General features: G+C 43.0%; 1 protein-coding gene across 4 annotated transcripts in view; it reads right to left on the bottom strand.

Moving 5' to 3' along the window:
* The window catches only part of LOC122557232 (uncharacterized), a 152,458-nt gene extending 140,495 nt beyond the window's left edge, over positions 1 to 11,963 (bottom strand). For 3 of the 4 annotated variants that reach the window (XR_015758658.1, XM_043704693.2, XM_087992045.1), the window contains exon 1: positions 11,761 to 11,963. Coding sequence is in view for 2 of the 4 variants with exons in the window: in XM_043704693.2 (XP_043560628.2) it covers positions 11,761 to 11,886 (126 nt within the window). In the remaining 2 variants the exon portion in view is untranslated. Of the gene's footprint in view, positions 1 to 10,869; positions 10,998 to 11,760 lie in introns of those variants that run through there. The other variant, XM_087992046.1, reaches the window with a different exon arrangement.
* Between the last annotated feature and the right edge of the window lie 2,792 nt (positions 11,964 to 14,755).

Raw genomic sequence — 14,755 nt, 5'->3', positions numbered from 1 at the left:
ATAGGAAAAGAATTTGTAATTTAATAAGCTGAGTGGAATATGCAAGTAATAGAATGATCCTGATACATTTTCATGTATACCACACTGAGCAGATTTGAATTTATGAAGCTCATTTCCCTAATCTTGACTCTTCTGGAATGTGAATGTCTCATTAACCTTACAAACTAGGTAAACACAAAAGCTGAAACTGGGATAGTAAGAAAGTTGGAAGAATTTTAAATGCGAGAAAGAGGGACGGAGAGAGAGAGGACGGAAGCTGGTGGAAAGGTTAACTCTTTGTGGTATAATTTGAGTGTACACTTGCTTGTCATGGATTGAATGTTTGTGTGTTGTTCCCTGGAGCTCAAGATCTGGGAATGTTATAAACTTAATTTACATTTTGGGAATCTAAGATTTTTTTTATAAAGCCATTTTGTAGGACAATGATACTGGGCGAGGTTACCTCATTACCTTTTCCCACATGGTTTAGACTAGTCCCGCGTAATGATGTACATTTAAAAGGGAAGCTTATCTAGCGAAGGCATTTGGCCTGGCTTGATCGAGGTTTCCCACTTTGATCTGCACGCAGCTTAATTAGTTAAGCATACTCAGGTCTGTCAATTAGTTTTGCTTCCTCCAGGAACTTCTTCATTTTATTACTGCTTATCTGATTGAGGATACGTGGTGTTTTTGTAATCTCAGTACCAATTTCTGTATAAAGAAGCTTGTTTGCAGCAATAGGAAGAGTAACCTTATTATCATTATTATCAGTATCAATGAATAGGAAGGGTTTGGAGGGATATGGGCCTGGTGCTGGCAGGTGGGACTAGTTTGGGTTGGGATATCCGGTCAGCATGGATGACTTGGACCGAAGGGTCTGTTTCCGTGCTGTACATCTGACTCTAGTAACTCTAATGGTTTTAAGACATTAGCTCAAGCCCTATTTGTAGTATCTATATTAGAGTGTAACATTGATGCTATTGGTAAATAAAGATACTAATTTAAATTAAACTGTCTGTAAGATTTTTATATTCCAGACTGCCAGGGATGAACCAAGAGAGGCTTACAGGTCAAGTCAAATAGGGATACCCTGAGCTATCTCGAATAGGTACTTTAACAAAAGTATCATCATCTGCTCATCTGCTAAAACTGCTCACCAATTCAGGATCACCCTGGAATGCAAAGTATAACACTAATGCAACCTTAAGCTCATCTCCCCCTTGATTCCTCATTTCCCTGAATAATAGAGAGGAGCTTGTGGATTCTATTCTCACTAAGATGGAGGCTATCCATTCAGCTACCACTGCCCCACTGGGTCTAACTTCCTCCAAATGAGCCCCTGTCCTAGTCCTCAACTCACATGTTTCTCTAGTTTGTTCTGTCTCCCTCATACTAATCCCAGGGCTCACATTGCCCACAAGAACTAAAAACTGCTCTCTCAGCCCTAATCCCACTAAAGTGTAATCACTAAAATTCCTCTCTAGGTCTCCTTGTTCACCAATACTGTTAATAGCTCTAAATCTTGAGGTTTTATCCTTCTGTTTCAACTGCATCATCGACTCGGGTATAGACAGGATAGATCGAGTGAATCTTTAGAAGAGTATAAAGGAAGTTGGAGTATACTTAAGAGGGAAATCAGGATGGCAAAAAGGGGACATGAGACAGCTTTGGCAAATAGAATTAAGGAGAATCCAAAGGGTTTTTTTACAAATATATTAAGGACAAAAGGGTAACTAGGGAGAGAATAAGGCCCCTCAAAGATCAGCATGGCAGCCTGTGTGTGAAGCCATAGAAAATGGGGGAGATACTAAATGAATATTTTCCATCAGTATTTACTGTGGAAAAGGATATGGAAGATATAGACTGTAGGGAAATAGATGGTGACATCTTGCAAAATGTCCAGAGTACAGAGGAGGAAGTGCTAGATGTCTTGAAACGGTTAAAGGTGGATAAATCTCCAGGACCTGATCAGGTGGACCAGAGAACTCTGTGGGAAGCTAGAGAAGTGATTGCTAGGCCTCTTGCTGAGATATTTGTATCATTGATAGTCACAGGTGAGGTGCCGGAAGACTGGAGATTGGCAAACGTGGCGCCACTGTTTAAGAAGGGTGGTAAAGACAAGCCAAGACAAGGACAAGACTAGTGAGCCTGACCTTGGTGGTGGGCAAGTTGTTGGAGGGAATCCTGAGGGACAGGATGTACATGTATTTGGAATGGCAAGGACTGATTAGGGATAGTCAACATTGCTTTGTGCGTGGGAAATCATGGAGGCCAGGCAGCATCCGAGGAGCAGGAGAATCGACGTTTTGGGCATAAGCCCTTCCTCAGGAATGGCTCCTGAAGAAGGGACTATGCCCGAAATGTCGATTCTCCTGCTCCTCGGACGCCTGCCTGGCCTGCTGTGCTTTTCCAGCACCACACTTTTCAACTCTGGTCTCCAGCATCCGCAGTCCTCACTTTCTCCTGCGTGGGAAATCATGTCTCACAAACTTGAGTTTTTTGAGGAAGTAACAAAGAGGATTGATGAGGGCAGGGCAGTAGATGTGATCGACATGAAATTCAGTAAGGTGTTCAACAAGTTTCCCCATGGGAGACTGATTAGCAAGGTTAGATCTCATGGAATACAGGGAGACAGAACTGGCTCAAAGGTAGAAGACAGAGGGTGGTGGTGGAGGGTTGTTTTTCAGACTGGAGGCCTGTGACCAGTGGAGTGCCACAAGGATCGGTGCTGGGACCTCAACTTTTTGTCATTTACATAAATGATTCGGATGCGCGCATAAGAGGTAGAGTTAGTAAGTTTGCAGATGACACCAAAATTGGAGGTGTAGTGGACAGCGAGGAGGGTTACCTCAGATTATAACAGGATCTGGATCAGAAAGGCCAATGGACTGAGAAGTGGCAGATGGAGTTTAATTCAGATAAATGCGAGGTGCTGCATTTTGGGAAAGCAAATCTTAGCAGGACTTGGACACTTAATGGTAAGGTCCTAGGGAGTGTTGCTGAACAAAGAGACCTTGGAGTGCAGGTTCATAGCTCCTTGATAGTGGAGTCGCAGGTAGATAGGATAGTGAAGGCGGTGTTTGGTATGCTTTCCTTTATTGGTCAGAGTACAGGAGTTGGGAGGTCATGTTGCGGTTGTACAGGACATTGGTTAGGCCACTGTTGGAATATTGCGTGCAATTCTGGTCTCCTTCCTTTCGGAAAGATGTTATGAAACTTGAAAGCATTCAGAAAAGACTTCCAAGGATATTGCCAGGGTTGGAGGATTTGAGGTATAGGGAGGGGCTGGGGCTGTTTTCCCTGGAGCATCGGAAGCTGAGGGGTGACATTATAGAGGTTTACAAAATTGAGGGGCATGGATAGGGTAAATAGGCAAAAGTCTTTTCCCTGGGGTGGGGGAGTCCAGAATGAGAGGCCATAGGTTTAGAGTGAGAGGGGAAAGATATAAAAGAGACTGAAGGGGCAACTTTTTCACACAGAGGGTGGTACGTGTATGGAATGAGCTGCTGGAGGAAGTGGTGGACGTTGGTACAATTGCAACATTTAAGAGGCATTTGGATGGGTTTATGAATAGAAAAGGTTTTGAGGGATACGAACCGGGTGCTGGCAGGTGGGACTAGATTGGGTTGTGATATCTGGTCGGCATGGACTGGTTGGATCGAAGGGTCTGTTTCCATGCTGTACATCTCTATGACTCTCTCTTTAAAACACCACTCCCTGAGCTCACCCTCCAACTTCCCTTTTCTCTCCAATGTCCTCAGACATGATAATCTAATTCTAACTTTCCTGGAATGCCATCCTTGAATCCTTCAACTCACATTTCTACCTCTGCCCCTATACCAAACTGACTCTGGTCAAAGGCACCAAGAACATCCTTTATGACTGTGACAAAGATAATTGTGCCTGCTCACCTTTCCAGACTTGCCTGCACCCTTTGAGGTGGCCATGTCACTAGCGTGGCCATTTTGAATACAGTTCAAAATCAACCAATTGGTTGTTGATCTGGTCACACGTAGGCCATTGTGGTGAGGATTTTCTGTTATGTTTCACTGATAATCTACACCTGTCTTCAACATTCAATGGCATATCATCTTTGAATCTCCCATCATCACATCCTGGGCATTACAGTTGACCAGCAAATGAACTGGACAGGTTATTCCTGCTGGATGAGCAGGACAGAGGCTGGTAACTCTGCTGTAGGTAACGCAGACTTCAAGGCCTGCTCCATCATCCGCAAGGCACAAATCTGGAATGTGATGGAATACTTCCAACCTGCCAGGATGAATATGGCTTCAACAAAGCTGAAGAAATTCAATACCACACAAGACAAAGTAGCCCATTGGATATGATACTCTTCCACCATTTTAAACATTTACTCCCACTAACAGTGGTACACAGTGGCAGCTGTGCTTTTGGTTTATTGGATGCACTGCAGCAACTCACTAAGCCTCCTTCAGCAGTACATTCCAAATCCATATTTTCTACCATTTAGAAGGACAAGGACAGTGGGTGCATAGAAACACACATCTGCAGCTTTCTCTCCCAACACACATCATCCTGGCTTGGAACTGTACAGTTGTTCCTTCACTTTCACTGGCTCAAAATCCTGGAACTTCCTCACCACTACCTGTACCACACAGATTACGGCAATTTAAAAAAATGGGGCACCATCACCTTCTCAAGGGCAATTAAGAATGGGCAATAAATGCTAGCCTAGTCAGCAACACCTATAGCCCAGGAAAGAGAAAAAAATAGTAAAACAGCTAACCTTTATTAACAAAGGGGGGAACCTAATGAGCAAACATTATAACATAATTGCACCAACATTACAAATCTAAGGCAACAGAATTGTAATAATTATTGCCTATTGAGTTCTGCACAATAGGATCTACAGTTTAAGCAATGGCCATAATGAGGTATCCCACAAATGCAGACAAATGGCTCATAATCCTTATATTTTGACTCTATTAAGTGTGCAGATTCTTGTAAGTAACATTAACCAGGTTTTCCAAGAAAACACATATTTTGGCCAGAAGTTGCCTTATTTCACCTCACACAGCAAGTGTCAGTGTTTCTTTTTTGAATGCTTTTGGCTGAAAATGGCTTTGCACAATACTTAATATTTCTTCAGTATTTGGTACAGTAAACACACAACATAAGGCCATTTTAAAAAAGGTTATAAAATCCAGGATCAGCCTACTAAATTTTGTAACTAACTGGTCAATCTCTCAGAATGTGGCCCAGGAGCTGGCTATGTGGAGAACATGGTGGCGTGGTCAAAGGCCAATCTTTTAGGTAAGGATTGATAAACTGAAAGGGTATATGTTGAAAAGGTGGCATAAACTCAAATCCATCTGCAATTTTAAATCTTAAGTTATGACTTTTTGACAAATAGATAACTATAATCATTTTGTAGTTAATAAAATTTATATACAAACTCAATTTCAAAATAAGAATTTGATCGTTGTAGGAATCAACAACAGAAGACAAAAGAAAGAAATCTTTCTAGAATGTCATTCATTTGCATACAAAATCCTCATCATCTCTAACCTTGGCTTGTTCACTTAAGCTGAAATTGACTTCATGGGTAAAGACATCATTATTATATTTTACTTGCTGTCTTAACCGAATGGATAAAAAGTTGGCATGCACCCCATCACCAAAACACACCTTGGTCTCCCTCCTCCATGTGAACTACATACCCAGATCAGAGATTGTCCAGAAAAAGCTAAGTATAAACAGATACTGAATGATAGAAGTATTGCTGTGCACAAAAGGACTGTTTGGCCGACTGTGTCTGCACTGACTCTCCAAATGAGCATCGTGACTTAGTGCCATTCTCCTACCTTTTCTCTGAACCCTTACATATTGTTTCTATTTAAATAATAATCTAATGCATTCTTGAATGCCTCAATTGAATCTGCCTCCACTGCACTTCCAGGCAGTGCATTGCAACCTGAACTACTCATTGTGTGAGAGAGAAAAATAATATTTTTTCCACAATTACTTTTGTTACTTTTGCACACCACTTTAAATCTGTGTCTTCTCTATCTTAATTCTTTTACAAACAGGGGAAGTTTCTCTCCATCCTGCACAATTTTGAATTTTGCTTGAACAATCTGAACTCAACAAGGTTGAAAGCCTTGGTTTGTTTAGTTTTGGGCAAGACCAGGCTCAGAGGAGGCAGCATTTGCAGGAACAAACAACTGAACTCTGGTCATATTTTTCTCAGATTTCCAGAACTCTATCACAAGGCTCAAGCTTATAAGAAGGAACAGACTAGCAACGTTAATTACCAGGTGACAAACATATTGTGACACTTGTCCAGAAAGACAGTGTGTTGAAAAACATGAGAGAATTGGACAGAAAGTTGAGGAGTGAAAGATCAAGGGATATTAATTTGAGACCAGCCAATTAAATGCAATTATTTTTTTCTAGTCCTGCCCTTTCCCAACTTAAAGATTTAGATATTCTAATCCAAATTTGTAGGGAGTGTAAAGGCCTATGGCAAACTACCTGCTCGTAGTCTCACTGCAATAATTGCATCCACAAGGACACTTGCTTTCTGACTATTAATCCAACAGAGTGCTTCAACATTCTGTGATTTTCCACTGGGAACCAAAACATACTTTTGGAAAAAACAACAGAAAATTAAAAATTGGCAAAGGGTCAAGGTGATAACAAGCAGATCCAGATTATCGACAAACGCAGGTGTTAAATTCAGTGATACCATTGGCCCAGTATCAACTATTCAGTAATAACACAAATATACAGTATCTGGTCAGAGGTGATCATGACATCATTTGAAAAAAGAGCTTCAACATTGGAAATGGTGAGCTTTTTCAGTCATACTTTCAACATTAGGTTGGTGAAAACTGAAGCTAATTTCCAATTTGTCATTTCACAAACAAGTGTAATTGATGTAATCTGCTGTGTTGATTGTGCATCACTATATAAGGTCTTTTTTTAAACAGCAAACATGATTCAAAGGTTGTACTCTAAACAACACAGTACAATAGGGATCATTTTTCCATTATCTGAAGACACTGGCAGCCAGATACCTGTTCCAGACAGCAAATTCCAGTCACAATGACTTTGTGTAGCATCCTGGGTAGAAAAAAAACCAAATAAATACCCTCATCTTAAGACTCCAATTTGTCACACTTCCTGTCTGCTAGTAAGTAGTGGATGAAGAGAAATTTCCTTGATGTAAATATTGGGAAATCAAAAGCCATTACCTTCAGTATAAACTCAGCTCCCTAGCCCCCATCTCCATTTGGCACCCTTGTTACTGACTGAAAACTGATCACAATCCCTGCATCTTATTTGAACCCAACTGGAGTTGCAAAACTCCATCTCACAACAATTGCCCATCACCACCTCACACCATGTTCTGCTGAAATACTGATCCATTCCTTTGTTAACTTGAGATTTGATTCTTCCAAGGCTTTCTTGCCTGGCTTTCAGCAACTCCTCTTCCATTAACTTCACAGGACATTCAAAGCTCTGCTGGCCATGTCCTAACCTGCAACCACTCACCAATCACCCCATGGCTGTGGGTTCAACAATATTTTAAAATTTTAAAATGCTTATCTTAAAATTTTCAAATCCCTCAATGGGCATGCCCTTTGCATCATTTTAACTTCGTCTAAATGTATAACTTCTAACATCTTTATATTATTCTGCATTTGTGTAGATCCATTTGTTATGGGAGGCAGGTTTGTAAAAGAGACAAAGTAGTGTTGAAAATTCAATTCAGGTTTGGATTGACCATAAAACAATAAGACACAGGAGCAGAAACTGGGCCATTCAGCCCATTGAGTCTGCCCCACCATTCAATCCATGGCTGATAAGTTTCTCAACCCCATTCTCCTGCTTTCTCCCCGTAACCCATTACTCCCTTGATAGTCAAGAACCAATCTATCTCAGTCTTAAATGCATTCAATGACCTGGCCTCCACAGCCTTCTGTGGCAATGAATTCCATAGATTCATCACTCGCTGGCTGAAAAACATTCTCATCTTAGTTCTATAAGGTCTTCCCTTTACTCTAAGGCTGTGCCCTCGGGTCGTAGTCTCTCCTACCAATGGAAGCCACTTCCCAACATCCACTCTGTCCAGGCTATTCAGTATTCTCTAAGTTTCAATTACATTCCCCCTCTCATCCTTCTAAATTCCATACAGTATAAGCCCAACATCCTCAAATGTTCCGCATATGTTAAGCTGTTCATTTCTGGGACCATTCTCGTGAACTTCCTCTGAACACGCTCCAGGGCCAGTACATCATTCCTGAGATATGGGACCCAAAAATGTGCACAATACTCCAATTGTGGTCTGACCCGAGCTTTATAGAGCATCAGAAGTATATCCCTGCTTTCATACTTAAGCCTCTCAAAATAAATGTATCATTGCTTTTGTCTTCCCAATTATTGACTCAACCCACAAGTTTACATTGAGGGGATCCTGGACCAGAACTCCCAAGTTCCTTTGCACTTCAGACTTCCGAATTTTCTCTCCACTTGAGAATAATCCATGCCTCTATTCTTCCTACCAAAATGCATGACCTCACACTGTCCCAAATTGTACTCCATCTGCCACTTCTTTGCCCAGTTTCCCAACAACAACCTCTGCAGCCTCCCTGTCTCCTCAATGCTACCTGTCTTTCTATCTATCTTTGTATCATCTGCAAACTTAAAATGCCCTTAGGTCCTTCATCTAGATTGTTAATATATAAAGTGAAAAGTTATGGTCCCAGCACCGAGCCTTGCAGAACACCACTCGTCACTAGCTGCCATCGTGAGAAGGACCCTTTTCTCAGCACTTCTGCTTTCTGCCAGACAGCCAAGTTTCTATCCACGCTAGATAGGATGCTGAGCCTATGACTTGACACCAACATTTTTTACAAACTCACCGACTCCCACAGCTACCTGGATTACACCTCTTCCCACCCTACCTCCTTTAAAAATGCCATCCTGTATTCCCAATTCCTCCGCCTCTGCTGTATCTGCTCCCAGGAGGACCAGTTCCACCACAGAACACACCAGATGGCCGCCTTCTTTAGAGACCGCAAATTTCCCTTCCCACGTGGTTAAAGATGCCCTCCAACGCATCTCGTCCACATCCTGCACCTCCGCCCTCAGACCCCACCCCTCCAACCATAACAAGAACAGAATGCCCCTGGTGCTCACCTTCCACCCTACCAACCTTCGCATAAACCAAATCATCCGTCGACATTTCCGCCACCTCCAAACGGACCCTACCACCAGGGAAATATTTCCCTCCCCACCCCTTTCCACCTTCTGCAAAGACAGTTCCCTCTGTGACTACTTGGTCAGGTCCATGCCCCCCTACAACCCACCCTCCCATCCTGGCACCTTCCCCTGCCACCGCAGGAATTGCAAAACCTGTGCCCACACCTCCTCCCTCAAGGAGATTCAACCCCAGGGCACCAATGTGGACTTCAACAGTTTCCTCATTTCCCTTTCCCCCACCTCACCCTAGTTCCAAACTTCCAGCTCAGCATTGTCCCCATGACTTGTCCTACCTGCCTATCTTCCTTTCCACCTATCCACTCCACCCTTCCCCCTGACCTATCACCTTCATCCCCTCCCCCACTCACCTATTGTACTCTATGCTACTTTCTCCCCACCCCCACCCCTCCTCTCATTTATCTCTCCACCTTTCAGGCTCTCTGCCTGTATTCCTGATGAAGTGCTTTTGCCCGAAACATCGATTTTACTGCTCCTCGGATGCTGCCTGAACTGCTGTGCTCTTCCAGCACCATTCTAATCTAGACTAATGAATAATCCAACTGATTCTCAATAACCAAGTGTGCAATGAAGCTAGTGGTCTAAACCAAAGATATTTCTTCCCAACATGTATTTGGAACAAAGTTTTGCTCATCCTCTACTAGAGGGTTTAAGCTAGAGGGAGAGGCTGAATAGGTGGGGGCTAATTTCCCTGGGAGCATCAAAGGCTGAGGGGTGACCTTACAGAGATCCATAAAATCACAATGGGTATGGATATGGTAAATTGACAAGTTTTTTTTTTCCCTGGGGTGGGGAAGTCCAAAACTAGACAGCATAGGTTTAGGGTGAGAGGGGTAAGATGTAAAAGGGACCTAAGGGGCAATGTCATCTTGCAGACGGTGGTGCGTGTATGGAATGAACTGCCGGAAGAATTAGTGCAGGCTGGTACAATTACAGCATTTAAAAGGCATCTGGATGGGTATAGGAATAGGAACAGTTCAAGAGGGATATGGGCCGAATGCTGGCAAATGGAACTAAATGTATTTAGAATATCTGGTCAACGTGGTTGAATTGGACTGAAGGGTCTATTTCCGTGCTGTACAGCTCTGACTCTAAGCTACCCAAGCGGTATGATAAGTCAGGCAGCAGAGGGAGCTCAGAGAGGTGGTGCTGAGTTAAGTTTGGCTGTCAGCAGTGTCCATGCAACAAGTTAACTTACTCCTGGGCATTCAAGATTTCGTTTTCAGACACAAAAGAAGATAGCTGCAGCACAGGAAAGTACGAACAGCATGACATCTTTTCATCACTGCGTCTTCTACTTTAAACAGAAGCGAGCAACGACCCCCCCCCCCCAAAAAAAAGTACAAATCGCTTCTCATGTAACAGAACTTCCCTTTGGGCTGGTCAAACCGCGCTTGATATCTTAATAAGAAAATAAGTTCCCAAGCACTTAACCTCACAAAAACATTCAATGGTGACATTTTTCTCGAAGTATTTGGGCGGGTGAACGACGCCGCTCCCCTGAGAAAATAAAATGCAGCTTTACCGCATTTGAAGATAGCATTACCTACCCCCCGAACCCCTTGAGCCAGATGCTTTTGGCATCTGGCGACAATTACGAAAGGAATAGTTGTAATAACCCACCACCGATCAGACTGAACCCAGTACTTTTCTGTCTTTTAGCAATTGGGGGCTGTTAGGTTACATCAGCAACAACGCTCAAAGTCAATACAATTATCCAAAGTAGTGAATCGTGGTTATTTCTTGTCAAAAGTAAAGCCAACGGCATGATAGCTTTCTCCGAATCGCAGTCTTGTCGTTTTCATTCGGCGCAAACATGTTGCTTTTGAAACAGCCGAGCGCAGGAGCTGTGGGCCAGTTGCGCGATTTGCCTGTTAATCATTTACCCACATGATACTGGGTTCCTCACACTGCCTTTATGCTCCCCTGCTCCAAAACAAACCTTTCCAGAGCCTGGAGGCACGGAGCACCGATCCAAGGTGAAAATAACCCTTTTGCAATAACCTTAGCAAAATACACAATTTTTAAAATTACACTTAATTTTTCAAAAACTGTCCTTCAAAAAAAAAATCACATACCCCCAGAAAAAAGTTTCTGAGAAACAAAAGGTATGAAGCATAGTAATATTATAAAATAAATCCTTCCGAATGTATCATTCAAAAAATATAATTTTGGCAGACAGAATTCCGACCCCCATGCGATTTAAACTGCATTCCATTCTCCATACTCTCATCCAGCAGCAAACTATCGCTGGAGCGGTCCAAATTTCTATGCACGCTGGTCATTCAAGACCGCAATTACTTATGGGCATTTTATATACAAATGTACATGTAAAATTTCGGCTTTTAACTTTTGAACTTTGTCTCACTGCTGTGAAATGCATAACGCTGGCTAAAACATTGGCAGTGTAGAAACAAACTTCCTTGCCACTTTTGTTTTGCAGCTGTAATGGGCTTTTTTTTCTGCTTGCAGTTGTTGGGGGCCGGGGGACGCGAGTTTGTTAAAAGTTTTTACCTTTGAGATGGTGAGAGACTCTCCATGTTCTAGCCCCCCTTTAAGAGTGAAGCCCCATGGAGCTCCTCCTTGTAACTGCACATGAATATGTTGATAGTTGCTGGCTATCTCTCTGCTGCGCTCCATAATCTTCTTCGATTACTCGGAGTTCCATCACATTCCCATTGATAATTTTTTTCTTCTTCCCACTAAGTACTACAGTCCATCCATTACGGAAATGACATTGACACACAGCTTCCCCCAAAAAAGCCCCCCCTCCGCCCCTCTCAGATTGATGTGAAGTCGAGCGAATCATCTCTCGCCGTGCTGTGTCGGTACCAAACCATTGCAACGCAAAGGCGGGACTTGAACCTCCGCTCCTTAAGGCGTTAGTGTGTGGTTTTAATCCATTACTTATTTGGAATTCCAACGAAATCTGGGAAATAATCGACTGCAAAGTTTTCCATTCTTGTAACCTAGTTTCCTAAGTCTTAAGTTTATAATGACTAAACGTTTCCCTCTCTGAATGTGTTCTGTATATTTTCAACTGATTCCTCTCTATGTTTCATTGAATCAACCAGCACAGAAGAGGTATTTCAGCCTTTACTTTGGTTCTGGCTATTGAATGGGCTATTCAACAAGTCTCACAACCAGACTTTTTAAAAATCCTTTTCACGTATGAATCAAGTTCTTTTTAAATCTGAAATGGCAGTTCCACTCTTAAATGGGTAACAGCAGTTTTCCCTTATTCCACTCCAGACCTTAGTATTCTGTCACCCACGTATATGAGACAATTGAATTCGGATTTAATTCACAATGCTCTCTCTCTCTTTGATTACAAAATAGCTTTAAGAGTCAGTGTATATTAAAAAAAAACCTGTTCCAACAACGGTCACTGGAAAACTGGTTGAGAATGCTTGGCTTGTTTTCCATCTTCACAGCTCAAAGAGAACACTAGGCAGGGTGGGGTGGGGCGGGGCTGGAGGGTTGACCATCCCAGGAGTGTCCTGAATGGTGACATGTAACCAGATTATCAGTGGCTCCTCTTCTAGCTGGGTGCCCCCTGACTCCTTGTGAGGAAGAGACTTTCCTTTTCTCCAATGGACTAATGGTTGGGCTGATGAGTGCTGGTGTTTGCACTTCTCCAGCAGCCCCTGAGGGAGCTGAGCCCGGGTTTCCATGGCAGATATCAACCTGACAATGGAGACAGCCAGACGGTTGCATGATTCACTGCACTGCCACAGCATCTGTGCACTGAGGACCATCCCTGTCTGCTGCTGATTCTGCCCCTCCTTCCTGTTTGGGATGAAGTGCTGATTACTAACGCCATAGGGTCCACTCCTGCCTGGGGCTGAGTCGGTCTCCAGCAAGCCTCTGAGTGCCAATGCTTGAGCATTTGTTCCTCAGCCAGCTGTGGAGCTGTCACAGAGGTGCTCACCACCTAATACTCCCAATCTTTCTCAGGAGATACAAGGACTTGAACTGACGGGGAATGCAGGAGGCAGCCTTCCAGATGCTTCTTCTGAGGGATTGGTACTGTCATCCTCAGAGCTCCAGGGGGCAGCTATCCAATGGTAGACATCCCCCGATACCTACAAGGCATAAGAGACAGAGAAGGTCCTGCAGCCAGTGGTTAGAGGTGGTGTGCAGTGAATGATACTGACAGAGTATGATGAGTTGTAGTGGAATAGAGAATGGTATTTAGCCATTTGGTGGGACACATAGGTCTTTGTATACCCACAGAAACAGTCATGGTCTTCCCATATGATGGCCAGGATTCTCTCCTCATACAGGGTGAGGACCTTAATGTCTCACACCCCTCAACCCCGATGGACTCTCTCTGCTCCCTTATGTGGTGTCTTCTCCTGCAATGAGAGAAAGAGAAGGATTAAAATGGGTGGCACAACTGTTAGTCCTGTTACAGGTGTTGGAAAGGCATTGAGGTGTTTTGAGATAATGAGAAGGCAATACATGGTTAGTGGTGTTGGAGGGCATTGGAGAGAGCAAGTGAGGTATGATGTTGCAGGTGCGAGAGAGGCAGCCTATGAGCCTTGGTGGGAGTTGTGTACCTTAGCAGGGATAGAGTCTGAGAAAGCAGAGAGAATACTGTAACACTTACCATTGAGCAGTGGAAAAGGTCATTGACCTTCTTTTTCTAGCCATTCCACCACAGCATGGAGATAGTACTGACCTGGATGGTTTCAAGGATGACCTTGGGCCAGGCTGCCAGGTTCTGGTGCCACGGTCTCCTCTGTTGGTCCTCCAGGAAGTGGACTGCTCTCCAGTACATCAGCCTGACCAGATGGATCTCTAGTTCCCTGTGGGTGAATCACAATGTTTGCATCCTATTCTCTAACATCTTTATATGCTATCCACCATCAAGCGTGGCAGCTTCAGAATGCCAGTACCTCTCCAGTTACACAGCAACTTTTTTAAAATGGCAAAGGTGCAAGGGATGACAGTCTTTCAGCTATTCTGGGCACACACATGGTAAGATGGGGCTGGAATTGGGCATGAGGGTGCCACAGGGATGGAGTTAGTAGTTTATGAGGTGACTTTGGTAAGATATTGCAAGAAAACATGCTAGGACTTGATCAGAAATCCTTCCACAATACCTGACTCTACTCAGACTTAGCTATAAAATAGAACACAATGCAGTTCCTAATCAACTATTAAGTCCTGAAATAAAAAAAAACAGAAATTGCCAAAATAACTCAGCATGTCTGGCAGCACGTGTGGAGAGAAAGCAGAGTTAATGCTACAGATCTAGTGATCCTTCTTTAGAACTTTTAGTATCCAGTTTTGTTTCTGATAATTCAGCATTGGCAGTTCTTTATTTTCTTTTACTTAATAAGTCCTGTTAGATTGTTTTACAAAATCTGGTTTTATAATTAAATGTGATTGTATAATTGATATTCGGGGATTCTGCACCACCTGACATGTGTGGCTTTTCTAGTGAAAGCTTTCCACATTTTATGTAATTGTGGCCAACAAAGTGGTTTCTGTATTCTAGCTT

Source organism: Chiloscyllium plagiosum, unplaced genomic scaffold (genome assembly GCF_037043375.1).
Source record: "Chiloscyllium plagiosum isolate Xiang-an unplaced genomic scaffold, Cpla_swu_hap1 HiC_scaffold_11, whole genome shotgun sequence".
NCBI classification, from domain to species: Eukaryota; Metazoa; Chordata; class Chondrichthyes; order Orectolobiformes; family Hemiscylliidae; genus Chiloscyllium; species Chiloscyllium plagiosum.
Note: the sequence above shows the minus strand (reverse complement) of the source record. Positions and strands in the feature narration are given on the sequence as shown.